This window comes from Cricetulus griseus, assembly GCF_003668045.3.
Source record: "Cricetulus griseus strain 17A/GY chromosome 1 unlocalized genomic scaffold, alternate assembly CriGri-PICRH-1.0 chr1_1, whole genome shotgun sequence".
NCBI classification, from domain to species: Eukaryota; Metazoa; Chordata; class Mammalia; order Rodentia; family Cricetidae; genus Cricetulus; species Cricetulus griseus.
Genome location: NW_023276807.1, coordinates 225190986 through 225218853, shown reverse-complemented (window position 1 = coordinate 225218853; position 27868 = coordinate 225190986). Strand labels below are relative to the sequence as shown.

At 53.6% G+C, this 27868-nt stretch overlaps 2 protein-coding genes across 6 annotated transcripts; both read right to left on the bottom strand.

The window, feature by feature from the left end:
- Nucleotides 1–623: 623 nt before the first annotated feature.
- Hr (HR lysine demethylase and nuclear receptor corepressor) lies at nt 624–20457 on the bottom strand. Of its 5 annotated transcripts, none has more exons than XM_035452874.1 (21): nt 20321–20457; nt 19700–19823; nt 17583–18176; nt 15710–16359; nt 14228–15014; nt 12869–13019; nt 12580–12767; nt 10790–10957; nt 9436–9525; nt 9173–9288; nt 7759–7843; nt 6862–7025; nt 6408–6749; nt 6129–6294; nt 5852–5921; nt 5437–5567; nt 5188–5307; nt 4978–5093; nt 2559–2723; nt 2029–2157; nt 624–1832 (listed from the first exon to the last, which is right to left on the bottom strand). In XM_035452874.1, the coding sequence occupies exons 4-21, from the start codon at nt 16319–16321 to the stop codon at nt 1770–1772; spliced, it is 3663 nt and encodes a 1220-aa protein (XP_035308765.1). In that variant the 5' UTR covers nt 16322–16359; nt 17583–18176; nt 19700–19823; nt 20321–20457; the 3' UTR covers nt 624–1769. The 5 variants fall into 5 exon arrangements, with proteins under 5 accessions (XP_035308765.1, XP_027245989.1, XP_027245988.1 ...); XM_027390188.2 differs by having other exon boundaries at nt 7759–7840; XM_027390187.2 differs by having other exon boundaries at nt 10790–10954.
- Nucleotides 20458–23793: 3336 nt separating this feature from the next.
- Reep4 (receptor accessory protein 4) lies at nt 23794–27503 on the bottom strand. Its single transcript, XM_027390190.2, has 8 exons — nt 27016–27503; nt 26189–26261; nt 25699–25775; nt 25487–25607; nt 24972–25085; nt 24660–24795; nt 24378–24532; nt 23794–24289 (listed from the first exon to the last, which is right to left on the bottom strand). The coding sequence occupies exons 1-8, from the start codon at nt 27045–27047 to the stop codon at nt 24224–24226; spliced, it is 774 nt and encodes a 257-aa protein (XP_027245991.1). The 5' UTR covers nt 27048–27503; the 3' UTR covers nt 23794–24223.
- Between the last annotated feature and the right edge of the window lie 365 nt (nt 27504–27868).

Here is a 27868-nt window from a genome sequence, read left to right as displayed (position 1 = left end):
TGCCACTTGGAACAAGATCAGCACTACAGTCATGAGGAGGGAGGAGCAGAAAAGCCTGTCTTTAAACTCCATGAAGCACTAAAACTAGAATGTAAGCAAGGTGTCTTGAGTCAGCAAACTTGGTTCAAATCCCATTCTGCCACTAAAATGGCTGGGTAACCTTGGGTGACTTATTTAGTCCCAAACTGCCCGTTTCTTCGGTAAGATGGAAATAGATTGTCTGTACCTCAAAATAGCATCAGGGATTAAATGAGATGGTTTAAATGAAATGAAAAGGACACTGTAGAACATAGCTGTTCTCTAGAGTCCCCCATTCCTTTTAATAATAATAAAAAAGGTGAAAATGAAAAGCTTAACTCTTTTTCTTTTTAAGATGGGGTCTCATGAAGTGAGTTGGTCTCAGACTCACAATGTAGCCAAGGCTGGCCCTGAACTACTGATCCTCTTGCCTTTCCATCTCTCCTAGTATTGGGCTTACAGGTGTGTTCCATCACACCCAGCTATATATAACACAGCTTAAAAGAAAATGCCAGAAGAAAATACAGCAAAATCTATCAACATTTGGGTCGGTCGAGATGGGGTTGTGGATGACTTGGTTGTTTTCTAAATGCTCTGAACAGATGTTATATTTATAATAAAAATGTTTATTTAATTAAAAAAAATCCCCAAACCACAGCAGGAACAGTTAAGTATAACAAGAGCTGGCGCATTTGTGCGGTTGAGATACACAGGGGAAGAGGTAGAGAGCAAAGCGTTACCAGAAGGGCCACAGGGCAGGGGGTCAGCTGTCTGAGGCAGCGAAGCTCTGTCTTGGGGGGCCTGGACACCAAGAGCAGTTGGGCTGAGCAAGGGTTCTCCTGTCTTTCCAGATCAGAGCACACAGGATACGTGGGACAGAGGCAGGGGGATTTGTAATCTCCACAGGCTGATGCCACCCAGGGAGGCTGTCTCAGTGCTGCACCCTAGAACTCTGCCTTTTCTGCTGTCAGTCAGGAACATCTTTAGTTTCCAGAAAGCTCCAGGGGTCCGGGCCTCCCCAAGATCTGGCAGTGGTATATGAGGTCTCTGTCTGCCGGTCTCTGCTCCAGAGCAGATTTCTGTGTTTGCCTTCTCTCCCCAGCCCTCCTGGCAGGCAGAGTAAGGCCAACCTAAGCTGGCAGCAGTCACCAAACAACCGATTTTAATACAGACTGGGAGGCAGAGAGGTAGACACAGTGACACTGCTCACATCATTCCCTCCAGCCAGCCTGGGCCATTAACTGAGGCCATCTCCTCCCTAACTCCACAGCTCCTCTGTAAGGGAAGAATTCTGTGGCTCCCAATCCAGCAGACCTATATTCAGAAGGGCTATTCAGGAGCTTCATGTAGGTGGTGTGAGCTGTAGCATAACTGGGGACCCAGGGACAACACAGGATGAGGCAATAGAAGGGAGTGTTGATAAAGCCAAAACAATTCCCAAGCTTCCCCAAGGAAGGGTGTTCATCATCCCCTGGGGCGGAGTACAAGGGTTGGAAGGAATCATTTACCCCTAGTATAAACCTGATACCATGGAGAGGAAGGCCATGGGGGAGCAGGTGTACACTTCAGTGGCACTACAGTTGTTCCCTTTAGGGCTAGGGCCAAGGTGAGGAATTCCCTGCTTATGCCCAAAGTGATATTTGTGGGACAGACCACACCCTCTAAGTTCCCCAGTACCATTCCTTGTTGAAATTCTGCAAAGACTGAGTACTTGGTTACCTGCCCACCACCCCTGCAGGAACCAGGATCCCCTATTTGGCTTCCTGTAATGTACCCACAGCCACCTTCACTGCTTGAAACACAGCCCGATCCATCTAGGAAAAAAAACAAAACAAAACAGAATTTTCAATCGTGTCCCAGCCCCCTACCCTTCTCAAGGACACCTTTATCTGGCAACTGACAGGCTAGTAGCCCACTCAGTTAATATAGATCTGTCCTGCCTACTGAGGCCATGCTTCAAGGAGACCAGGGCAGCAGCACACACAGACTACTGGCCAGTGTCACACTCACCTGGGCATAAAGCATACGGTGGTCAGGAGGCAGGCTGGCTCCCTGGTGGCAGAGCTGAGCAGAGAGGGCACAGGTCTCAGGAGACAGAAAGTGCTGGGTGACACTGATTGTACTCACCAGGCCCTGCACCTGTGCCGTGGGGGGGGGGGGGCGGGGGACAAAGGCAAGATGGTGAATAGAGGCTCAACCATACTTTCCTTATCCCTCTGACCACAGAAGTCTACTTCCCCATCCAACTTTCAGGAAGCAGTAACCATGGTTATAGTACCAGGCATCCCAAAGGGTGTGGCCAGAACAAGTCCTGAGGGTTGCTGGAGTGCTGAGTGAGTTAGTTGGCTGAGACTAGATCAGATCTCTAGAGAGAGTCCCGTATAGCTATGAAGACTTCAAAACCCTCAGCCTTGCCATCTCCATGGCTTCCTGCCCTGCCTAGCTTTCTGTCAGGTAGAGGATCCCGTGTGATCATGATACTGATACGGTGTTCTTGCTACTTCTAATCTTCTGCTAAGTCCCACCCACCAGGGAAGCACCTGATGGGGTGCTCCAGCAGGGACCAGCACCGCCTCTCCAGGGGCTTGCAGCAGAGTCCAGCAGCTCACACCCCACTCCTCTCTTAGACGACGTCGCAATCCTGCATCCAAGTAGCAGCTGCCTGGGGCACCAGGCTCCAAGGTCCCTGCTCCAGCTGGACACACCTTAAAGAAAAGAAAGAAACATGAATACCCATGGGAATGAAGGCAGGGATTCAAGAGAGGAAGGGGTGTGGTCTCTTTGGAGGACCAGGTGCAATAGGATGCTGAAACAGTCTTGAAGGGTAGGCAAAAGAGGAAAGAAGTAGGAGAGCAAGCAGGCTTTGGTAGCAAACGACGGGGCGGGGGGGGGGGAGTTGAGAGGGGTTTGTAGGTTCAGGTTGGGCTGGAAGGACCTTAGAGCAAAAGACACTCAAGCTAGAGAGGAGGGATCTCAGTCTGCTTTTCCTAGGATGTGCCTTTCATAGCCTTTGTGACCCTGGCCTGACCCCTTGCTCTCTCAGGGTCCCCTTCTCCAAAACCCAGGAAGATGTCCCACACAAGCCCCATTCACAAGGAACTCTTAAGTTTTTGTAAACAGCCTGCATTATAAACCAGATTGTGGAGAAACTGGTAGCTTCCCCGGGGACACAATCTGGGATTCAGGAAAGGCAGGGTCACACAGAAGTTCTGACTCGCACTGGGTGGACAAGCTGAGGCCCCTGCAGCAGGCACAGCTATGGGAGCCATCATCAGCCCAGGTGGAGTCAGAGTTCCATGGGCAGGCAGGGACAAGTGGAGGGGACACCTGTAGAAGTGACTGCCAGCACCATGCTGCAACTGGCCACCAGCTAAACCCACCCCCTCAGCTATTGTCCCTGGATTGAGAGTGTGCTGGCAGGGGTGGGGAGGAGTTGGGAGACTTGTGAACCACATCCCCTAGAGGAGTCCGAGGAGGATGCCAAGGTCCCTTGGTTCCAAAGATTCAAGTCCATCCTGAGGCTATAGTAGTAACAGGCCACCCAGTGAGAAAGTACCCCTCAGACCTCCCCATGAGTCACCCCACTGGGCCGTATGGGACTGCCAACAGTCAACCACACCCAGAGCAGACTAGGCCATCTGTTTGTGATGGTGCTTTGGTCAGCTCCCCCTCTGCGTGTCACAGCATCTGGGTCTGCATCTTCAGATGTGTGTGCCTGTGGACAGTGCATGGTGGACAACTGCCACATTGATACCTGCTTGTTTGTGCGTATCTTATCAGGGATGACACTTAAGTCTCTTTCTGTAGGATAATTGGGACTTTGAAACCACCAGGCCCACCTTCACCATTTATTTATTTTACTTAGTATTAATTGTTTCTGGTGGTGGTAGTCAGGGGAAGTTGTAGGCAGGGGTTTCGTGTATCCCAGGCTGGCTTCAAACCAACCTTGTAGGCTGGGGATGACCCTGAACTTCTGATCTTCCTGTTTCCACCTCTTAAGGGCTGATGATGGCTCCCATAGCTGTGCCTGCTGCAGGGGCCTCAGCTTGTCCACCCAGTGCGAGTCAGAACTTCTGTTTGACCCTGCCTTTCCTGAATCCCAGATTGTGTCCCCGGGGAAGCTACCAGTTTCTCCACAATCTGGTTTATAATGCAGGCTGTTTATAGGCAGAGACCATCATGCTTCGCTCATTTATTTATTTTTGAGACAGGGTCTCATTATATAGCTTAGGCAGGCCTCAGGCTCATGACCTTCTGTTGGAGAACTACCATATCTTGCCTTCTATATCTTTATTAACTCTGGCTTCCCATTTCCCCCATCCTTCTGGCGTTGTCTGCCTTCTTCTCTCCCTATCTCTACCACTAGGTACCTATCCTAGCAGGAATGTGTGTCCACCTTACTCCCTCAGCCCTCTTCATGGCTAGTGCCTTCTCCTACAGGCCTCTCCTCACAGCACAAACTACAGGAAAGGGAGCAGCTATTTGCCAGTCTCTTAGCCCTGGAGGCCAGGAAGGGGAGAGAGACTTCCTGTTCCCAGGAGGAAGGAATACAGGGTAGAAACCTAGAGTTGGAATAAATGTAAGCTCAGATCCCAGCATTACCACTAAATGGGAAAGTAGCTGTCCCTGCCTAGCTCAGGAGTGAGGAAGAGAAAAAGGATACCCATTAACCAAGACAACGCACCAAAGCCCTTAACATAATGCCCATTCTACAGTTACTGCCTCACCTCCTCACTAGATTCTGACTGCCCTGCTACATCCTCTCCTTTCTCTGAGCCCCACCAGAAAATCAGGTTTCTAATCGGCTCTCTCTTCACCTCCATCTGAGTCTGGCTAACTCACCTTCAAGACTAGGGTAAGCTGCAAGACCACACGAGATGGGAGCACACTCAGAGATGGGCATGAACATCTTGGTTATGTAGGGACAAGGGGTGGGCTCTGGCCTCCCTCCCACCTCACCATCTGGAGAAAGCGACGGATGCGCTGGGCATCCTGGGCCCGGAACACGTGCCACACCGTGCTGGTCTGGCTACCTGGAGACCAGAGTCCCTCCCCATCCAGGCCTGAGAGGAAATCTGCAGAAGAAAGAAGGCCCAGGTGAGCGCACAGTCAGCAGAGGCACACATTATCGCTGATAGTTTGACTGGTGTCTCTAGCCCAAGGACTTACCTTTCTGTGCTCGGTGCCAGGCAGGCAGCTGTGCCTCAGCGTGCACCAGGATACTGATTAGGTCAGACACCTCCACACAGAGGTTCTTGGTCCCCAGGTGTCCACGGTGTGGCGTCACACCTGCATGGAGGTAGAACAAGGACAATTGGGAATTAAATAAGAGACATATTCTCAGCCCTAAGGCACAGATGTTCACTTCACGTGCCTGAAGATGTTAGGGAGGGAGCAGACAGGTGGGAGAGCACTTACCATAGGCTGCCCAGAGCTGGGGCTCCAGTGGATGCAGGGTCAGGCCCAGGGGGAGGTAGGAAGCTAGGTTGAGTTTCCCTTGGTGGGCACAGTACTCTGGGAGTGGAAGGCTGGAGGCAAGGTTCTCCACCCTGGGGATAGGGGTTGGGAGGGGAATCATGCATAGCAAATCTAATTCAGATACCTGAGACCCATCATAGCTCCCCACTGCTGGGGTAACATCCAGAGGGCAGAATCCATCATCCCAGGAATTTCTATCACTCCCACAAAGACAGGCCTTCTGTCCCTCTCTGTCCACTGTTCTAGCCAGACTTACAATCTAAGCCCCTTTAGAAAGCCTGGACATTAAGGTAAGGGGTAGGGAGAAGACAGCTGGTGGCTGGGAGTCAGGGCAAGTCTTTGCTTCTGTACATACCTGCTGGCATCCTTGTCTCCCAGGGTTCGGTGGAGCAGGAGCACAGAGCCCTCATCTAACTTTGGACGTGCTAAGGGAAAAGATAGATGTCAGTGACCCAAGGTAGAACCTTCTGTCCCAGAGACACCTTCCTGTCCCCGTGGCAGCCATACCTAAGTTCAGTTTCTACCTCGAACCCAGCTTCCAGCTGCCTCCAGAGCTACTCTAGGGTTCCCTTGATACGTGACCCCTCAGGGACATGCTCCCAGCTCCTTTAGCCCATGTCAGGAATACTTACTCTCAGGGTGAGAGAATCCCTCCCAGAATGCTGTGCTGTCCAGGCTTGTGGGCTGGGGAGGCCCGAGGGCAGTCAGTGTCTGCACCTGGCCACCAAGTGTCCCAAGAGCTTCCATTCCCCACAGGCTAACTCTCAGTGTCTTCTGGATGCCTGACACTAACACTGGCTGAGGGGAAGAAAAAAGAAGGACACAGAATGATGGGGGAGTCCATGGCAGTCAGGCTGGGGCATGTTGGGACAGCTCTAGAACCACTGGGGAGGGGCTGGGGACAGACCAACCTTGCAGCTCCCTCTGAACACCAGGACACCCTGAGCCTGAGGACCAGGACCGTGTGGAGCAGGTGAGGCCATAGCACTGGGAAGGGAGAGGCAGGCCAAGCTTACCTGGCCCTGCCGCCAGTGTTCCTGGAAGAGGTGAAAGCCATGCCGAGGCCTGGGCTCTTGCAGCCACAGCAAAGCCCCAGGAGGAGACAGCCTGGATCGAACTGGTGACAGGGGCAGGCTCAGGCCCTTGCGCAAGCCTGCCCCTGCTCGAAGGCCTGGCCCCAGGGCTTTCTCTTGGATTTTCCTTTCTACTACATGTGCAATGATGCTGTCCAGGATGTTAGTGATACGGTCATCCTGTGGGGAGGCAGGAGGGACAGGAAGGCTCAGGACCTATATGGCCACATAGGGATGGCCACCCAGTCTCTGGTCCTCAGGCTCTTAGCCCTCCCTCTAAGCCCTTGCTCACACTGGGCAGAGCTGGAGTGACCGGGGCAAAGGCCATGTGAATCCGCTCATGCCCTAGGCAGAGTTTGACAGCAGTAGAGGCTAGCAGTTCACACAGAGAGGGACAAGGAAGGGGTGATCGGCTAGCACGGTCCTCTGCTGGGGTCTCAGTGGAGTCTGGGGTCTCTGTTGAAGAAGAAAATGGTGAGCGACTTTCTCCTTGGCCTGTAGCCTTTATCTCAAAAAAAAAAAAAAAAAAAAAAAAAAAAGTCTTCTCATCCCCTGACCAAGCCTGCTCTCTCCTCAGCAGTACCCAAGTTGTACTCTGTTCTGTCTGGGTGTCACCCCACCATAGCCTTCCTAAACACAGCGGCAGACCCTCTAAGAGAAGTGGCTCAGAGCGGGAGTCTGGGACTAGGAGACAGCTCAGCAGGTTCTGGGACTAGGAGACAGCTCAGCAGGTGCGCACAGAGCATTTCTGTGTAAGCATGAGAATCTAAGTAGGAATCCCCAACATCAACAACAGTAAGAAAAAATGGGTGTGGTAGAACCTGCTACCACAGCTCTTGGGCTGGGGAGGGGGTGGCTCGGAAATGGGAGAGCATTGCTGAGGTTTGCTGGCCACCAACATAGCTTCAGGTTCTGAGAGAAACCCTGTCTGAGGAGAGTAAGAAAGAAAGTGACAGAGCAGGACACCTGATGTCGTCACACACACAATAAACAAATGAGTGTACAAATAAATAATAGGAGGTCTGGATGGAGGAGTCTGGGCACCCGTCTGGAGGCGAGGGATGGATATTCTTGCTCTCTGGGTTGCAGAGGGATGCCAAAAGTAATGCCAAGTTTATTCAGGAGACTTTTACTCCTCACTGCCCTCCTGTACTCACCACCCAAGGGACACGGGGAGCCAGCCACTCACCCTCTTTGATGTCCTTGGTCCTATTGGAATCTCCATTGCAGGAAGGTTTTGGAGTCGGAGGAGTTTTCTCTGTTGGTTCTTTCTGCTAAACCCATTGACCACCACCACCCCAAAACAAAACAAGAGATTTTAAAACTGGCAGACACAACTGAATTTAATGTTCAAGAATTAACAGTGTGTTCTTGTAAAGCCCTAAAGTGAAACGTTATAGTATGCAGAGTTAGAGAAAATAAAACTGCTGTGTACTTCTCTATAGGGCATGGTCTAAACAGCGTGTTATGACAGGCACAAATACATACATAGACAACTGGGGAAAGTCAAAATGTTAATAGCAACTTAAGGGGTCAGTATAATCTTCTTACTTATACTTGTCTATATTTTCCGAATTTTATATAATGGACATATGACAGCGTCTGGTATATAAAATATACTTCTTATCCAGGTGTAATCCTTGTACTCAGGAGATCAAGGCAGATGGACTACAAATCTCAGCTAACCTGAGCTGAAATACCTTATCTTTGAAAACACAAGCCCCACACAACAATAAAATGTACCTTTTGTTTTTCCATGTTGAGGATGGAACCCAGGGCCTTAAGCAACCCAGGGAAGCACTCTGGCACTGAGCTACACCCTAACTTTTTTTTTTCTAACTTGGTTTTTATGAGACAATCTCCCTGTGTAAACTAGGCTAGTCTCAAGCTCCTGTTTCTCCTGCCTCTCTACCTTCCAAGACATGTGCCATCATGTCCAGTTCATAAAATACCCTTATAGGGTCAGCAAGATGGCTCAGCAGGGAAGGGCACCTGCCAAGCCTGAGTTCAATCCCCGGAACCCACACATTAGAAAGGAAAGAGCAAACTCTTACAGTTTGTCCTCTGACCTCCATGTGTGTTCTTGGTGTGTGCTGTGCCCCTCCTCCCTCCACACAAAAATAAATAAATGTAAAAGTGTAAATACCCATAATTAACTCTTTCTCAAGTGAGTAACTTTCATCATAGAATGACAAAGTTCATAAAATCTTTTTTCAGTGCACATAAAGTGCCTGCCACAAGTGAGGTACCAGGGCTACTGAGAAGGTGTGCTGACACTGAACCAGAAAGGCCCCGTGGCTGGGGTGGCAACAGTAAGGTAAAGTATCAAGGGCTGACCTAGAAGACAAACTAAATGAGGCAGGACCCTAGGTAGCAGGGAGAGAGGATTTGTAAGGGATGGAAGGAAAAGGCATATGCTAGAGTCAACGTCAGGATCCTGATTCCTGGGAAGGTGGGAAACAGCTTGTTCCACCAGCTTCTCTTCATCCCCACCAACAGAGGAAGGCCAACCCCCTCCCAAGATCAGTCATATACATGCACATTGCTCAATACTGGAGCCTACCAACTGGCGGTTGTCACTCTGCCCATGCCCTGGTTCTTACCTGCTGACCCCCATCCCCAGGGGCCCACACACGGGCATCAACCTGGCAGAAACAGTGCCCACGGATGTCAAACTTGGCCCAGACTTGGTGCATCACAGTGCTTAGTTCTGCCAACGCTGAGTGTGTAGAAGAGAGATGGAGATGGAGCAGCCTGGCCTCACCAACCAGGAGACCATGTCACCGGGGTCAGGAACAACGAGACAGTATGAGTGTCTCCCTTGGGACCCACCCACTGCATGCCCCACCCCTCCACAATGGCTCACCCTGGCTGGAGACAAACTGGGTCAGAATCAGGGAACAGGCAGCATGCCCAGCCTCCTGGGCACACTCCTCTGTGTGCTGCTCCCGAAAGCCTGTGGGGTAGGAAGAGAGGAGCTGCAGGTCCAGAAAGCAAGGTAACCACAGGTTAAGGTCAAGGAAGAAGGCCAAGTACATGATATTTAAATCAGGAGTTCAGCAAGCCACACAAGTGCTTGCTGGGAAGCTTGGGTATATGTAACAACATAGAAGTCTTTGCTTTTGGAATGCAGAGATTTTCACATGCTGCCCTGCTTTGCAGGACCCTAAGGTGGGGGCCTATGAGATGGCTCAGCAGAGAGAGGCCCCAAGCCTAAGGACCTGAGTTTGATTCCCAAGAATCACATGATGGAAGGAGAAAACGGAGTCCCAAAAGATGTCCTCTGATTGTCACACATGCGCTGTGGCTCATGCATACATGTGTGTGTGCATCTCTCTCTCTCTCTCCCCCCCCCTCACACACACACACAAATAAATAAATAAATAGGTCAATAAATAAATAGATAAATATTTTTAATTGAAGATCCCAGGATGGTTATATAAGAATGTATCTGATTCTAGAACTCTTGTTAGCCATGTCTCCTGGAACACTGGGAAACTCCAAAACCCAAGGCAGTCAAATTGAGCCAGGGGTTTGTGAAAGTTGAATACCTTGAAAAGGATGGGACTGAGTCAGAAGAGCTGACTTGCTCTGGACCTCAGGCAGGTCAATGATCCTCTCTGAGTTATTCTGATGTGAAAATGAAGAAAATCACACCCATTTCACTGTGCTAATGTGGAAGCTGATTCAAGTGAGACTCGTAGAGTAGGTACCTGACTTCTGTGTGTGCACATTTGTGTGCATGTATGTGTCCACCTTATCCTTTGAAGCTAGATCTTTTACTGGACCTGGAGCTCATTAATTCAGCCAGGCTGGGTTGACCAATGGTGTCCAGCAATCTGCCTGCCTCTGATCCCCCAGTGCTAGGCCACCACACCCAGACTTAATGCAGCATCTGAACTTAGGTCCTCATGTTTGCTTGGTCAGGACTGAACTCATGCCCCCAGTACCCAGATATTCCACCTCTTTCAAGAGTGGGTAAGAAAGGGGCTGGGAAGATGGCTCGGTGGTTAAGAGCACTTGCTGATCCAGGTTCAGTTCCTACATGCACATGGCAGTTCACAACTGGATATAACTCTGATTTCAGGGGCTCTGACCCCAACTTTTCCGACCTCCACAGGCAGCAGGCACACATGTGATGCACACACACACATGCAGACAAAACCCTCATACATATAAAATAAAAACAAATCTAAAACCGCAAACCTGTTTTCCCTCACCTGCTTTCTCCTTGGCCTTCCCAGCTCCGGCTATGCGACCACAGGCTACACACAGCCGGTGGCTGCAGTGGGAACATCTCCAGTGGGTGTTGAAGAGTCCATGGTGGCAACGGCTGCAGCAGTGTGGAATGCCTGGGTTGTCCTCTGTCATGGCTGGCCCCTGGCCTGCTGACCACAGAACAGGGTCAGAGGGCTTCAGTACACAGCCCCCTTGGGACCACCACATCCAGCAATGGTTCTTAACCTGTGCACTGCCACCCCTTTGGGGGTCAAATGACCCTTTCACAGGGATTACCTAAGATCACCTGTATATATTTACATTATGGTTCATAACAGTAGCAAAATTACATTGATCCGTAGCAAGGAAAATAAGTTTATGGTTGATGGTCACCATAACATGAGGAACTGTGTTAAAGGGTCACAGCATTAGGAAGGTTGGGAACCACAGACATATAGGAAACAACGCGGGAGAAGCAGAGAGCAATTTCTACTGGAGCCAATAGAAGAAGGGAGCTGGCCATGCCTCATACTTTGCACAACATACTTGTCTGGCAGTAGCTGTTCTCTCCAGCACACACTCCCAGGGCAGTAGTGGCCTCAGCTCCCCAGGCCAGCCCCACCCCCAGACTTGCCCCAGGGATTTCCCCTGTATTACTAATCCACACCACTTCCAGCACATTTTTCCATCCACCACCCCACCCCCCAAGCCCTACTGCTACCAGAAATGGAAAGGAATAGCAGCTACCCAGGTGGCCTTTCCTCCAGGGGACTTAGTAGATTAAAAGAGGAAACCCTAAGAGACCACTCCTGCCCTTACTCAAAGGAATGGATATTTTTTTGAGAGTCAAGGTTCAAGGTTCTGACTTGGTAGGTGGAAAGGGCCCCACCGAGCACACATTCAAGGTGTCCCAAGTGGGCCCAAGCGACTCAGAGTTTCTCAGGAACAGGTCACATCCCATTTCCAGAGTTCACATCCCACTCAGGGAGACAACCCACAGACAGAATGATGACAGCAGGGCTCCTGGCTGAAAAGGCCATGGAAAGATGAGGATGACGTGGCAGGGGAACTTCACAAGTGGCCCCAAAGGATGAGTAAGTCCTTATCCACCAGGTAGGAAGGGATGCTCAGGGCATTCCAGATTGAGGGAACAGCTAGCGCCAAGGCCCCAGGGGACAGACGAGCTTGGTGATCCGGGAAGGGAAGGATGGGTAGCATGTATGCCAGGAATCCAGGCTGGGAGTGGCAGGATCCTATAGGAGCTGGCTTGTGACTGGACAAACTAGGGCTGCCCTCTACGGAGTAAGATGGTGACACTAGCGATTTCCATGCGAGGAGTAACATGTGGGCCAGAGCTGTGGTTTACAAAGATCATACTATTGCTAGAAAGAGCTGCAGCGGGGTGGCCTGGATCTGAGGACCCAGCTGGATGCTGAGTCTGTACCCTCAGCCTGAATCCCATCAGCTTTCTAGGTCCATGAGCCTCATCACTCTAGAGGCTTTCCCTGCCTTTCACCTCTCGGAAGCCCCGTCACCGTCCAGGCTCTTGAGACACTTGTACTGGCTGTTTCTCTATGAGCCCTATTGTTCTCAGAGAACTAGACTGAACCAAGTTTTTAGACTTCCCAGGAGGATCCCCACCCAGGGCCTCAGGGTTGACTAAGAGTCCAGGTTAGGAATAGGAATAAAGAAGGACAGAGCCCTTCTGAGTAGGCCTTGGAACCCCAAAGCACTAGTAAAGCATGGGTTGGTAGGACATGTAGGAGCAGGCCCACAAGGGAGGTCAGCTCACCTTCACGCTGTGCCCAGGCAAGAGCCTCCCGTTCCTTCCGTAGCAGGCGGCAGAGTCTGTCACCCAAACCACTCAGCAGGTGCTTGGCCAGGCCCTTGTTGAGGGGGGCTTCTGGGTCAGATCCTCCTCCCTCCTCGGAGCTGGCAGAGGAACCCTCCTCCTCCAAGTGCTTCTCTTCCAGAGGCAGCCTGGAGAGGAGATGAGGCAAAGGGGCTTGAGGAGGGGGCCCATCGGTGGGGGGGTGAGGGTGGGGGTGTTGCTGGCTGTGACGGTGAGGAGCAACACTCACCTCTGTGATTTCTTGGAGTGGCTGGTCAGTACTCCTACCTCTCCAGCTGCCTGGGCACAGCTTTGGCACTGAGTGATACCTGCTAAGTGAGCCTGGCAAGATGTATCCCGAAGCCTGGATTCCTGGAGGCCAATCCTGCCATCTTGGGATCCTGGGGGGACAATACAGCTGCTTAGGGAGTCTGGTTTCTGTGGCTTGTATTAGCCAAAGCCCTGAATCAGCACCCACCCTATCCAAATGTAGCCAGCCATTCAGCCCCTGGTCCCCAGATTTGTGAAGACTAATTCAGAACCAGAAAGAGAACCAGGCAGGTATAAGTTTCACACACATGGCTGAACAGTAGCTGGAGATATCCTTGGCTGGAATGGAGGCTGAGGGGCGGTTTAGTGTGTTCAACCCAAAGCTCTGGACAGCCTGAGCAACAGTCCTTGTACAAGTGCAGAATCCAGCCAGTATAGACTTTGAATAGGTCGACTAAAGGTTCAGTGGCTATGTGACACTCTGATGAGATGATTCCAACATGGATGGATGGGCAGATGGAGGGCACCAGAAAGTGAGAAGGCCAGAGTTTCAACACAGAACACAGGTGCTGTAACCCAAGACGGCAGAGGGGTCAACAACTCCCCAGCCCAGATGGAGGCATGCAAGGGTGCAGACAGACCCACGCCAGGTGCAGGGGCCTTAGGGTCAGGTCATAGAGACAGTTCTCTGGGCCCAGCAGTCTAAGAGGCTGAGAATGAGGTGATCTTGCAGAAACAAATCTGGCTCAAGAATTGCTGGAACCATCTGTGAAGAACACTGTGTAGTAGAAGAGTCCACGCTGTACCCAAAAGGCTGTCATGCTGGAAAGTTCAAACTGAGTCTCCATGATTCAGCGGGCCAAGAGAGGCTGACAGTGGTCCTTCAGGAAAGGAAATGCCTAAACGAGGACTTGTGGTACAAACAACCATGGCATTAAACATGTATTGTTTACTAAATGCCATGAGGTCTTCCATGTCCGGATGAGCCATTTACCCTTCTGTAGTCTTCATAAGGTAGGGAACATCTTTACTCCCACTATAGATGAGGGAACTAAGGTTTTCAGTGGTGAAATATCTTTCTTCAGGTACAGGTACTGCTCAGCATGTCACGAAGCAGAGAGCATCTCTGAACTACACCATTGAATTGCCAACCACTCACCAAGAGGCTAGAAAGCTGTGGCGGCCAACACTAGGAGCCAGAGAACTATGGTGGTTCCGGAAGGAACCCTGCCATCTTAGTACAACCCATCACAAAGGCCTATGGACTTCAGTCCCTTGTAAAGGCCCAGCCCTGTTGCCCCTTCTTCAACAGAGCCCCTGCAGCCTGTCACCCCCTTACCTCTCTGCTCCTCTTGTTGCTCTGCCTCCGCCTTGCTTCCTGTGGATGTGTCTGGTACCTCCTGCCAAGCCCTGGCCCCCTGCCTCCCAGTGCCTGGGAAAGGGCAGGATGGGCGTTTGGGAGCTGGGCCCTTTACTGCTCCTTGAACCTCTGGACTGCCTGCCCTCTTGAGTGCCCGGATCCCAGTGGCTGGGCTCTCTTCCTTCCCAGGACAACCACCTGGGCACTCAAACTGTTCCGAGTGGCGTGTGAGCCAGGTCTTCTTTAGCTTGGTGTGATGGCTTGGGGGACAGGCCCTGGAGCCAGCCTTGTTCCTTTCTTCACTGGATTCACCTGGCCCATTGGGACCTCCCTCTGGGCTATCCTGGCATTTCCTACAAGGGCCAAGATCCCCCTCTCTGGCAGGTAGGTGGGCTGAGCAACAGCCCCCCAGAGGAGCGGGAGCTCCAGGAGATGGGCATCTTGGTGTAACTGGTGGTTCAAGCTGATACCCAAGGCTATTGCTTCCTGTCCCAGCCCAAATGTTGCCAAGAGTGTGAACTAGGCCTGGGGGACAAGAGGGCCAGGGGGTCCGAGGAACAGTGTCTGGGTACCCTAGGAAAAGTGGACAAAGATTCTGCTGCCTGCCAGTGCCTGTCTCCCCATCCCTCTGGTGAAGTGAGAGACCTTCTGCCTCACAGGCTCGCTGGAGATGCCCACCAGGGGCTAAGCCCAACAACCCAGATTCTGAAGCTGCCAAGGGCTCCTTGGCTGGCCTGAGGATATTCGGATCCTTGTGGTAAAAGCCCTAAAAAGGGAGAAAGGGTTAAGTTAATGCCAATGTAGGTTCTCAGCATTTAAAAGAACAAGTAGGACTGATAGTAGCAGTTATTTAAAAAAATACGGCTATAAGGAGTCAATGATGAACTCACACACTGACAGATAAATGGCACCTCCCAGGTGGCTCCCCTACTACTCTGGGTTCCCCCTTGATCTTCTCCCAAGCTTTCTTAGATTCCTCCAGTATCCAGAGGCTGAGGGGTTAATGCTTGTCATGGCAAATGACATCAGGGCCCACTAGAGCTTCCCCACATGGGCTTTTGTGTGTTTTGGTTTTGAAGAAGGGATCTATGTAGTTCAGACTACCATGGAAGTCACAATCTTTCTGCCTTATAGGCACACACTATGATGCCCATTTTTGATCTCTAAATACTTAAAAATCTCCTTCTAGGCATGTGGGGTAGCCAGTCAGGAAGGAGCCCCAGAAACAGGCCACAAGGACAGCACATCGCACCCACTCTTTGCTCCCAGGATGAGGCTACACATTCCATGGGTAGAGTTTCTATGGCCTGATCCTGAGAGAGCTGTGGGTGAGTCAATGGTTGCAGAGGCCCAAGGGCAGGGCAGGGAAGGGCCAGGGAGCTGGAGCTGCCCAGTGTTTAGGTTTGTCTTCAGGGCTAGGGACAACTGAACCCCGTGCACCCATTCTGCTCCATCACTCACCTTGCTGCCTAAGCTGAAGGCAGAGGGCACTTTTGTCTGGCCTCCGGAATATACCCAGGGGTGCGGGGCCAAAGGCCAGTCATATGGACGCTCTGGGGGCAGACTGGACATCAGATAGGGCGGCAAGCAGGTGGGAACCCAGAAAGGAGCTCGCTCTAGAATCTTGGTCTCCAGCAGGAAAGGGCAGTGCAAGGGCCGGAAGGCTACAGGGTCACTCTTGGGATGGCCACCATTGTGCTCAGGTATCAGGGGCCCATAGCGAGGTGGGCACGCTGGCCCACAGAAGGCCAGCGGATGGGCCAGCATTGCTTCCTTCCAGCGCAGTCCTTCCTTGCTGCCTAGCCAGCTGGCCTTTCTCTCCCCATTCCGAGGACCCTCACCCTCCACCAGTGAGAGCGTGTCCTTGGGGCCTTGGGGGAAGCTAGGAGGGAGCCAGGAGTCTGGAGTGCTCAGGACGCCCCTCCAAAAGGGAGCAGGTTCTCCTAGGCACAGTGTCCCATGGCGCAAGCCATCCTGTGGTGGTGTACCGGGCTCCTGTCCCACAATGCCGTTCTCAGGGGCTGTCTTCTCCCAGGCTGGGGTGTCCTTCAGGAAGCTGGGCATACTCTCCATCACTCTCCTGCCCTCATGGGGCTCTCCCAGGAGGGGTCCTGGAGTATAAGGACAAAGTATGAACTCTCTAGGCACATGCCCCGTACCTTACCATGGGAACCACCCTGGGAATACCAAAGTGGCTCAAACCAGTAAAGCAAGTGCCAGGCCACAGCAGGGCACAAAGCAGCCTTCTACATGTGGCCAAAAGAATTCTGCTCGTGGCAGGAAGTTGATACCTTTTCCTAAGTTGTGATCCCTATCTGAATTTGGAGGTCCAAATTCAACAGAAGGTTGTCACTTGGAGGGTGAAAGGTTCTACCCTTATGGAACTAGGAATCTGGTTACAAGTCTTGGAAATGGATAGGAAGCAAGACTGTAAAAGGTTAGCTTCGCAGAAGGTAACTCAACTGGGAGGACAAGGAGGCTGGATCCTGGCTCTGACATGGTGTCATCTGCTATGCGGCCGCTCAGCAGATCATTTTCTCTTCTGAGCTTCAGTGTCCCCGCATGTAAAAGTGGGACTTGGGACACAGAGGTCTTTTCTAAACTTCAGCCTGTGGTTTTGGGGGTGCTGCCTTCCCACTCCCATCTCCAATCCCCACTAGGCTTGCAAGACTGGGATGTTCAGGCCTGGCAGGCTGGAGTCACTGGGCAGGGCAGCTAGCCAGGGCTGCTGGCTGGTGTCTCTCCCTACACCTGGGCTGCCCGACTCTGCCCCTTCGTGGGCTCTAGTTTCTTGGCATCTCCAACGGAGTACCAAGACAACTGCTGGGGGCTAGGATCTCAGCTCCCATGAGCAGGAGTAAACTAGCAGGTGAGAAGGGATTAAGAGGTTGCAGACTAGGGTGGGTTGAGCTGTCCAAACGACAATACAGGGCACCGCTGCTAACTGCAGCCCGGAGGGGGGAGGGAAGGAGGCGGGGAAAGCAGGCTGGGCCCCAGAGATACGCAAGCGAGGGAAAATTGAACAAGCAAGCAAGGGACCAGGATGACAGGTGGCACCAGATCAGCTGAACTCTCCCGAAGCAGTCCCCTTGGCTGGCCCGAGGAAGCCCCGAGAGGGATGGTACAGGAGCCGTGGTGGAGGCGCCAAGAATTTTTGAAGCTACAGCCTGCGCGCGGTCCAGCCCCCTTAGTTGGGCATCCTAACTTTTTCATGTTAATAAGTGAGGTCCAGTCCAGAGTAGCACCGGTACTTCACTCCCCGCCTGCACCTTGGAACGGGCTCATAAACCCCCCATTACAAGTACCCCAAAAGGCGCCCCCTCTCGGCGCTTACCTGGGCTTCACAGGCCGGGCGCGGTGTGGGCGGCGGTCGTGTTGGTCGGCGCGGGGCACTCGCTCCCCATGGGCCGGCTTCGGGGCGTTCTCCCTCTTTCTACTCAGCGCGCTCGCGCTCTCTTTCCCCCCGGGCGTCGGGGGCGCTCTAGGGCCGCAGGTTGGAGGGGTCGGACTCCGGGATTTGCAGGATGCGGCACACGGCGCGGATGGGCCGCACCAGCTTCTGGGCCAAGGCTGTAGGTTGCGCCATGGGACGCCGAGACTCCGTGCTGCGCTTTGAGGAGGGTCGGGCCGGGGCTAGGGAGCGGTGTCCCTGGAGGGAGAGAAGAAACCGGGCCGGGGGGAACGCGCGCCCCGGTCGGAGATGGCTGAGTGGGGGGAAAGGCCGAGAGGCCGGGGAAGGGGGTCGTGCCTGGAAGTGGGGGGCCGATGCCGAGAGCCAGGAGAGAGGCACCAATGAGGGCGCAGCACCGCGCAGCGCGGCTAATGGAGGGAGAGCGCAGCGGAGAGCGCAGCAGGACCTCTGATCGCCATCGCCAGACGCGCAACTGAGAGTGGGGAAGCTGCTCCGCCGGTTTCCTCCTCCAGCACCCTGCGGGAAACAGGAGCCCGTGATTCGGCGGCCCCGCCTGGGCCTGCCCCCTTCTGAGCCCCGGGGGCTTCCGCCAACGCCCCGGCGATGCCACCGGCTGCGCACGGGGAGAATGAGCCCTTTGTTCCCCCCTCCCCCCGCGGCACCCGGGCGCCTGCCGAGAGAGGCTCCCCTGGGGCAGTGTGCCAGCTTCCCAGCCGCCCCACCCTCCCGTGGGCCCGGCCCGGAGCCTGGCAGGCGGGCAGCACCCCCACTATAGGTGCCAAGCCCGGGAACTGGAGCAAAGGGCGGGAGGGGCCGGACCAGGCCACGGTGAGGCGGGGTGCCCCCCGGGGTGCCAGGGCGGGGCGGCAGGGAGGGGTCAGTGCCAGAGCTGGCAGGGGCAGTCGGGTTCTCACGGGTCAGTGATGGGTGCTACGACCCACGCCAGCAGGCCCGTGCCTGCTGGACCACTCTCTCCCTGTCCTTTCCAGCTTTGGGCACACCCCAATGGCTGGTGTCTTCCCTACCACATTCTTAATCTTCACCTGCCCAAGCCCCTCTTCCCAGCATCCCTCTCAGAGCACAAGGTTACTCGAAGTGTTATGCTTTGGAATCTGGGAGGGCCTGCCGTCTGGTCTGTTCCCTGGTCTAAGGGACTTGATTTCTACCAAGTGTCCAGAGGTGATGGGACCAGACGCATACAACTATCCCAAGCTCCCGTTGGGGTTGTCTGCTGGGCTGCCCCATCCTACTGTTCCTGGTGCTCCCAGGCCCAGCCTGGAGAGTAGCCCATGGGAGTGGCTCCTGGGAGGGAACAGCAAGTAGGAGAGGAAATGGGCAAACAGGGCACCCTCCACCCGAGGAAGCATCCCTGCTCTTCTGCGGGGGTGGTTCCAGAGCGCACACACAAACAGACAGATTCAGACAGACACACACAGAAACCCACACGCCCAACCAGTGCTTCCCTTCCCTGAAGGCACCCACCTCCTGCCCCTCTACTCCCCTGCCTCTCTGTGCCCAGTCCGAAACAGAAGCAATACCACCTACTTCCCCATCCCCGTAGATGGGATGAATTCTGGAGGCCACAACCTGATCCCAAGTTACACCACCATCTCTCAAGAGGGTGTCCATGAAGAGCCTAAGGTCTTTCTCTCAAAAGGGACAAGAATGAAGACAAGAAGCCTTTCACCAACTGTTGAGGACAGAATGGGTACTTGGGAGAGGAGGGCCATACAGCTGAAACTGTTCAGATGTGGGCCTTGTTGACACAGATCTTCCTAGCCCCTCACCTTCACAGAGGCCAAGTTGGAAGGGGGCAGGCTGGCAGGAATTGTTCACTTGATTGAGTTTTTCCTACTCCTTTTCTTATCCATTCCCTTGGGGGTGACCTGACTCTAGTGTGCCATGGAGATGAATGAGGAGGGTCTAACAGGAACTGGAGCCCCAAGGCTCCAGCCTGGCCTCTAGCTCCCAGCCTGGCTCCTGGGCTAGGTGGTGGGCTGGGATTTGCCTGTGGTCCCAATCTAAGTCCCTTGGCCTACCTTAGCTGAGGAGGCCTGTGGGAGAATCGTTGTTTGGGGGAAGGTCCTGTGGCTTGAGGTCTGGAAGAGGCCAGAGTAGAAGCTTGTGCTGTCCAGAGTCCCAGGGGCCTGTGGCTGTCTGCCCCTAAGGTAATAGGGACTGTCTCAGGGGAGCCGGACAGATACCCACCCCCACACCTCCAGCTGCCGTATCTGCCTGTCAGATTATAGTGCCTGGACTAGACCAGAGCTCTCAGGGCAGTCTTCTGGAATGTTCAGGGGTTAGTGGAGATTAAGGTGGGAGAAGTACCACCCGCATCCAACCACATTCCTCATCCTTGCATTACAGCCTGTGCCACAGGCCAGAGTCCTTGTAGCTGACTGCTGTGCCTGAGGATGGAGCATAGCTGAGGACACATACAAAAGACACAAACACGGGGGGGGGGGAGCCACCCACTGTGTGGTCACAAGACCAGACCATGGACCTGGTAAGCTGGCTATCACCCCCAGACTCACATGGGTCCAGTCATAGCCCACACCGACCCCTCACGCACTGACACACATGCTGACACACACATTCCTGCTGACAGGCACAGCCTCACTCACAACCGGCTGCCCTTTCTCCACCCCAGAGCCCCTTACCTGGGCAAGCACAGTGCCCCCTGCCCAGGGGTGGGCAGCAGGCAGGGCGGGGGAAGGAGCCCCGGAGAGTCAGGCCAAGCTGCCACTAATCCGGGCTGGGAGAGGGGGGGCACACACGTCAGAGCGGGGACTGCCGGGTGGAGGGCATCTGAGGACATCCCCTCCCACACACGCGGCCGTCTGGGCACCTAGCCCTGCTTCCCCAGCCCCTCCATCCTTCAGACAGCTGAGGCTGGCCTCCCCCCACCCCACCCCCACCCCTGTGGCCATGCCTGAGGTGGGGGACACGGAGGGGGGGGATGATACCGGGAGAAATCTCCCAGGACAAATCTCCTAGGACCAGGGGGAGGGGACAGGGAAGGGAAGTGTGGAGATACTGCTGCCAGAGCCAGGAGGAAGCTTGGTGGTAGATATTATCCTCTCCTCTGGCCCACCCACCCACATGGTTGACCTAATTCCTCTTCTGGAGCCCTCCTTCTTTCTAGCCCTCCCCCACTGCCATCTAGATTCCATTGTGTTCCAGGCTGAGCTTGGGACTTGTGTGCCCAGCAATGTCAGCTCTGTCTTCAAGATCCCCCAGCCCTAGGCACCAGCCTTCTGCGGTAGAGATCACCTGTTAATGTGCCCCAATCCCAGGTGCTGGAGAGAAATGGGGACAAGAAGCTGTGCAGTTACCCCCAATCCCCTCCAGTGGAGGGCAGTGCCTGCCAGGACCCCCAACTCAGCCTGGGCCAGGGTCATGCGGGATCTAGTGGCTTAGTATGCTGCTGAGAGTGGCAGCTAAAAATACAGCCATGGGTTCCTGTGTGTTGTGACGTAGAAGCCAGAGAAGGGGAAAGTGACTAGGACAATGAAGAGCCACAGGCCAGAGGGACGGTGATGGGGCAAGAGGCTGAGGGCTGAAAGGATGGCAGGAGTTGAGGCAGAGGGAGAAAGGAAGTTGAGAAGGAAGCAGGTAACAGGCCAGGAAGGGTGGGAAAGGCTGAGGAGAAGGAACAGGACCAGGGCCCACAGAAAGGTTGTTCTAGGGACTGGCCTTCATGGGGTCAGGTCCTTTCCAATTTTGAGCCCACCCAAGAAGACAAGGCACCCTGGTATCAAGTAGAGGGTTGGTGGCCTTTGGAAGGCAAGAACATGGCTTAACCCCCACCCCACCTAAGAGGCCAGGCCAGAGGATCAGAGGTGGGTCAGTGACCCTCTCCAGAGGTGGATGGATAGTGCTGGGAGGGGTGTGCCTGGGTGGTTCTCAGAGAGGCGGAGCTGCTCTGAGAGATGTCCAGGTGATACCCAGTGTCCCAAGTCTCAGGCTTACATTTATGCTTGCCCAGAAAGCCTACAACTCGGACTTCTACTCAATTCTTCCTGTGTGGCCTCAGGATGCCTTGGTGGCCATTTTTAGCTAGCCATTCATCAAGTCATATCAGAGATGCTGGAGGTTTGAAAGTCTTGAAGTGGAAGTGAGGTGACACAGGACACAGACACCAAAGCACAAGTTCATGCCCATCCCGAAGAGGCATAAGACGTTGACGTATATGTTCGTTTAGTTAGGAGTCACTCTTGGAGATATGAACAGGGTGACAAAGGACTCCCCGACTTCTAACCCTGTGCTGCAGAGTTAGAGATGCTTCCCTGAGGAAGGGATGATGTTTGAGCTCATAAGTCAGACAATCACCACCAAATCCCACAGTTATAAAAATACCTCAAACACTTATTTCTGGGCTGGCATACAGCAGTAAAATAAGGCTGGTTCTGAAGTCACGACTGAGGAGGGACAGAAAAAACATGACGTACTCAAGAGGAAAGCAATCCCTCCATGAACAGTGATGGTAGAAACGCCAGATGAGCATGGCAAGGCAGAGGCAGAGGCAGAGGCATCCCTGCAGAGGCTTTGGATATTTGAGTGGGGGTAGGAGTAGGAATAGCATGGAGTGGGGTGGGAAGAAAGAGCAGACGTGGTAAAGAACAGACATGGGCTTTGCAGAGCCTGGGGACACCGCAACTGACTCTGCCCACTTCCCAGGCAGTACCACTGTAGATGAGAAAGCTGTCTCACCTGTAAAATGGGCACGGGCCCGTTGGAGAGAATTCAAGGAAACCGTCTCTGCAAAAGGCCCAGCACAAGGTCAGGCATGCCAACAAATATTCCATACATGCCAGGCTCCTTCTCCCTGCCTCCCAGGCAAGGAACAGCTCATTTACTGAATAGTGATTAAGTGCATCAACTCTGGAGCCAGACAGCCTGGTCCAAAGCCCAATCCTGCCACTTACTAGCTAGGCCACCTTGGGCAAATCATTTGCCCTTCATGTGCCTATTTGGGAAATGGGATTATAATAATAGCACCTACCGCCTTGTCTTCTCGCCCCTACAGCATCTAGCAGCACATCTTTTGAGTGAATTAATGTGGTAAATCAGCATCACAATGAGAGGGAATGCCACAGAGGAAGCCACTGATTTCCAATCTCAGAGACGCTAAATTAGCCACACAGATTAAGTGCCTTCCTTCTAATAAAACCCAGATAATCCCCACACCAAGAGTTAATCCTCACAGGCTACTTCAATTTAGCAGCTCATCTCTCTCCTCCAACCAGCACTCTCTCTACTCCCACCTCTTTACTCCAGTGGGAAGGAAGGGCAGATGGGTTGTGGGGAGGGAGCACCCCTTGGCTACTGTGTCACTTCCAACATCAGGGGCAGATGACCCAAGAGGCATCGGAGCTGGATTAGAGCCAGTCCAGGGCGAGAGCCTGGGTCTCTGTGGATAGAGCAGGCCTCAGATCAGCAACTAGCAGCAGAGAAGGTCTATCATTGGGCCTGCTGGCTTCGGCATCTTTCCTTTGGCCTGTCCCATCAGCAGCCAGGCCCCAGCAGGGCGAGGTTTTGGCTAGTCTCCGAGCCCCGCCCACCTTGACCTGGAAGGTGGGGGCAGCTTGGCCCCAGGCTGCTACTGCCCTCTTGTGGCTTCAAGTGTAAATTCACCCTGATTATACCTGAATATTTACAGAAAGGTTTACAGAACTGAAACCGTCCAGGTTCATGGAAGACCTAGCCTGCCTTCTCAGGTTTGCTCTGTGCAGTTTCCACACCCTCTCCATACTTTCGCCTCTTTCTATAAGGGCCATTACTGACTCCTGACTCTGAGTCCTCTTCAAGAGTATGACTCTTTTTTTTTTTTGGTTGTTTTTTTGAGACATGATCTCTCTAGTTCTGGAACTTGCTATGTAGACCATGCTGGACTTGAACTCATAGTAATCATTTTGCCTCCCTCAGAACAATGTTGGGATCAAAGACTTGTGCTGTCACTCCTGGCCCCAGCGTGACTCTGCAGAGGGGACCCTAGGAGCTCAACCATGAGGACACTTGCCATTTTGACTGTTGGTGGCACAGAGATCTTCTGGCAGTCTTCTTGCCCTTTTGTCAGAGCCTGCAGTGAGCTGCTAGTTACAATATGAGATGTGAGGAGTGAAGAGACAAATCAGGGAAGCCAAACACCATTAGGTATTTATTTATAAAAACATTCACAAGCCTGACCTCACTCACCAACATGAAACACAGCTAGGACACACACACACACACATATATACACCAGACCTTAGAGAAGGCTGTCAAGTATTTTGAAGGACAAGAAGGAATGAACACAACTGGTTGAACTTTTGATTTCATCTAGAGGGACTAGTAAGGCTCTGGTCCCATATATGGAAAGGGAAAAGGCTGAGGAAGGCAATAAATAGGCCCCTGGGCCTGGCCTGCTTTGGTATACTGTAGGTGTATCCCCACAGGGGGGACCACACCGTGTGCCCCTTAGGCAGCTGCAGAAGTCAGAAGGGGCGGAGCCCAGGCAGCTGGTGTAGCAGCAAAAGGTCCCCTGATGGCTGGAGAGGTAAGATGGCCTGATTCTGCAGAATCTAGCTGTCCATGTCCGAGGGCATTGTCTTTTTCCGGGTTCGGACCTTCAGGGACCGTGAGGTGCCCTTGGGGAAAGAAAGGCAACATACCATGAGTGCCGTGGACATGGCAGTTCAATCGACATCCCTCACTTTGTCCTTCCAACACACTGACCTCTCGAATCAATGGCTTCCTCTTGACCACCCGAAGGCTCTGGCTGCGGCCCAGAGGCTTCTCTCGGGGCCGGACAGTTGGCTGGGGGGTTATCTCATTGTCTGACCAACACTCATCCTCTGTGTCACTATCTTGCAGGCCGCCTGGCCGGTACCCTGTGAAGAAAGGGTAGTGAGAGCAAAGCTGAACATTTATACAAACCCGGGGTCACTCTCAGCTTCCCCTCTAGCCCTCAGAGAGGCAGACCTTCCCAAGTCAGCTTTGGATTCCTTTTCCACTTACCAATCGGGGGTCTGCGTCGGGGTATCTGATCTTCCAGGTAGAGGGGATCTTGGTAGGTGGGAGCAGGGGTGTCAGGGATAGAGCGGAGGTCTTGCATGGAGAAGCTCCGTAGTCTTCCAGCTAGAGCACCCTGACTCTGGGAGGTGAGGGATGGGGGGGGCACTATATTAATTGCAGAAGAGGGCTACGGGGGAAGGGCTTTAGCAGGAAAGCTGGTCTGTAGCTAATCACTAGGGCACAAGATTCAGAACTGGACTGGCTCAAAGGTACTGGGAGTGGGGCTGCCGCTGTGAGCACTGGGACCCAGAGCACCTTGGTAGCAGCCTGCACAGCAGCTGAGGCCGCGATGTTGAGGCTCCGCTTCCCGAAACTGAGCATGGTCTCATAGCTGCGCTCCTTTGCCTGCACAATGCATGCATCGATCTCCTGCAGAACCAGAGTAGAGAGCTCAGATCAACAAAGGAGCCATTTCTCCGCAGACCCCAAGAAGCTACTGGCTGTCATAATCCCTTGCCCACTCTTACCTAGGACCCAGGAGCCACAGACAGAAGCTCAGAACAAAAACTAAGAGCAGGGTTCCCCACCCACAACACCTACTCCACACCTCAGTGAGTGTCCCTTCAATTTTCCCATGCCCACATCAACTTCCTGCTGGCATGTCACACCCCTGAAGTTCATTCACATGAGGGAAGCCAACCCCTTTCACAGTCCCACAGCAAGTGGGACAGGAAATGAGACCCAGGTATCTCTGGCTCCCTGAACCTGAGATACAGGGCTCTCCCTGACACACCCTTCTGGTGTTCCTTCTCTATCTCCCCCAGGGGTACCTTCTCATGGCGGGATAGGGACGGGTGGACAAACTTTCGGTAAAGCAGGCTAGCTCCCTTGGTGTAAGGTGAGAGCAGCCATAGCACGAAGGCCATCTTGATCTCATAGTAAAAAGGGAACCTGCGGGAGCACGGGGAGAGGTGTCTGTGAGCCAGGTGCGAGGTAGTGGGTAGGCCTTCCCAACCCATGGCCTGCCAATCCTGTGCCAAACCAGGAAATGAAGACATCTGTGAAGGTCTCTGCGGCCATGAAGATTGCAAAGACAATCCAGTACATCATCCACCGGACCTGTGGGTCGGAGTGCACAGAGCTCAGCTTGGGAGCCTGAGGTGCCAACGCCCACCCCCCGGCTGGCCCAACCCAGAGATTCCTGAGAGCCAGTCCCACAGCATTGCTGCATTTCCCCATGTCTGCGTAGAAAGGAGCCCCTGAGAAACTGCCTTTCATTCCAGTGAATGAATTCCAGTGCCTTTCACCCCAGCATGCTTCACCCACGAGGTCCTCCATGGGCATGCTAATGGCTGGCCCTCCTTTCACACTTACTTGACCATTCTACCCAAGAGCTGCCACACCATCAAGGCCCTGGAGTCTGAGAGGCCAGCTCAGCCGCTTCCATATCACCAAGTCTTATCACCCCTCCCTGACTGCTCCTCAAGATCAACAACATTAGTTAAGCTTTCCCGCCAACCCTTGGCACTCACATATTCTCGAATGTTTTTGCTCTTCACAGCCTTGTAGGAAGCATATGCAGGATACAGCATCCCAAATACGAGCCTGGAACAGCAGCCATGGGAAGTGTGAGGGGCACTATGCCCCACCCTGTCTCTGCCAGATGGCTGATTCCCCCAAACTGGGCTCGAGGTGGCAGTGCCTGCCCTGTTTTTCCCGCTTGGCTTGCACAACCCAAGGTGCCTGAGTCAGTGCCCTGGAGGCCGCCTCCCCACCCAGCTGTTTACAAACATCCCAAGCCTGCTCAGGCCTGCACTGGTGGCCCATGGGTACAGGATAGACAGAGAACACACAACGAGGTGAGTGAGAGCACCAGGCTGTACCCTTCCACTACACACAGACTGGCCCAGGGCCACCAGGTTGCAGAGAGAGACATTTGAGCCAGGTGTTGGAATATCCAAAAGTGAGGGGTAGACTTAAGAGGCCAAAGCCGGGGAGTGGGTGATGGGTTATATGGCTGCTCAGATGGGAAGGAGGAATCTGGATTCTCCGCCCACAGCTGCGCCTATCACCTTCTCACGGGGTTGTGGGTAGCAAAGCCTGAGCGAGCCCTGCCTGCACCTGTCTGCAGGGTGTGCGCATGTCGGAAGGGTCCCAATCAGCCTTTAGAAAGATGCGGCTTGGGAGAAAGGCATTCATTGATCAGGTCCCACTTCAGACCTCCAGGACCGTTAAGCGTGTGATAGGGGAAGGCTGATGGAGTTCAGAAAATTCTCTCCTTTACCAAACGTTCCCAGTTTCCACCCCAAAGGCAGGCTGGCACCGGGAATCAGAGGGGTCTCACAGGGGCCATACTCACACCACCAGACGACAGATCATCCAGGACACCATCCTGACAGCCTTGGGGATGACCCCCAAGAGACAACTGGAGGGACGCTGCACTCAGGAGCTGGGGCAAAGAGCCGAGTGGCGCTGCAGTACAAGTGTCCCTCGCGTACGCAGAGACCACCACCCCGACTCCGACCCCACAGTGCGAGGAGCCTGGAGAACCAGGAACCAGTGGACGTAGGGCCTTGAAGAGGAAGACGACTAGGGAGCGGGGAGGCGGGCGCGTTCCTCCGCCCCTCGCCGCGGAATCCTTGCGGCTCAGTCCAACAAGTCCTGCCAAGGAACACCGCGCGTTCGTCCGTTGGGGGCGCCGCTGCTAGCCCCGTGTCGGGGAAGCAGGTCCCGATCTCCGCTCTCACGGACCGTCAGGGTTCGGGGCGACAGACCACCTGCACCAGTGTCCGGGGCGGAGTTTGTAACTCACTTGAAAGTTGCACGGAACCTGGTTTTGCCCAACCCCGGTGCTCAAGCTCAAGGCGCAGGCGCAACGAAGCCTCCAGAGGGGCGGGGCGAGGTCGTGGAGACAAAAGGCCGGTCCCTTAAAGCGGCGATGCTGCTCGCAGCGCCGAAGTGGGGCCACGGGTCAAATAGTGTTCCAGGTCTGAAAGGTTAGCAGGTGGAAAGTCACAACGGAAAGACACAGAGAACAAAAACAACCCGGACTCCTAGCTAAATGTGGTGGCGCTCACATGAACCCCTGAGTCTGAGGCAGGAGAATTATCGGTTCAGGCTGGGCTACAGATATATCAAGACAATGTTGCAAACAAACAAAAGGAAAGAAGTTCATAATGAAAGAAAAAACAAATTGTATTGGAGTCTCCCGA

Excerpts from the sequence above, each read along its gene's own strand:
- Hr (XM_035452874.1), bottom strand. The coding sequence starts at position 16,321 with ATGGAGAGTATGCCCAGCTTCCTGAAGGACACCCCAGCCTGGGAGAAG. Across the intron at positions 15,015-15,709 it reads CCTTCAGCTTAGGCAGCAAG|GGCTTTTACCACAAGGATCC; the intron begins GTGAGTGATGGA and ends CTCCCTTTTTAG. Across the intron at positions 2,158-2,558 it reads CTGCTGGAGCACCCCATCAG|GTGCAGGGCCTGGTGAGTAC; the intron begins GTGCTTCCCTGG and ends CCCACGGCACAG.
- Reep4 (XM_027390190.2), bottom strand. The coding sequence starts at position 27,047 with ATGGTGTCCTGGATGATCTGTCGTCTGGTGGT. Across the intron at positions 25,086-25,486 it reads CCCTATCCCGCCATGAGAAG|GAGATCGATGCATGCATTGT; the intron begins GTACCCCTGGGG and ends CTGGTTCTGCAG. Across the intron at positions 24,290-24,377 it reads GGAAGCCATTGATTCGAGAG|GGCACCTCACGGTCCCTGAA; the intron begins GTCAGTGTGTTG and ends TCTTTCCCCAAG.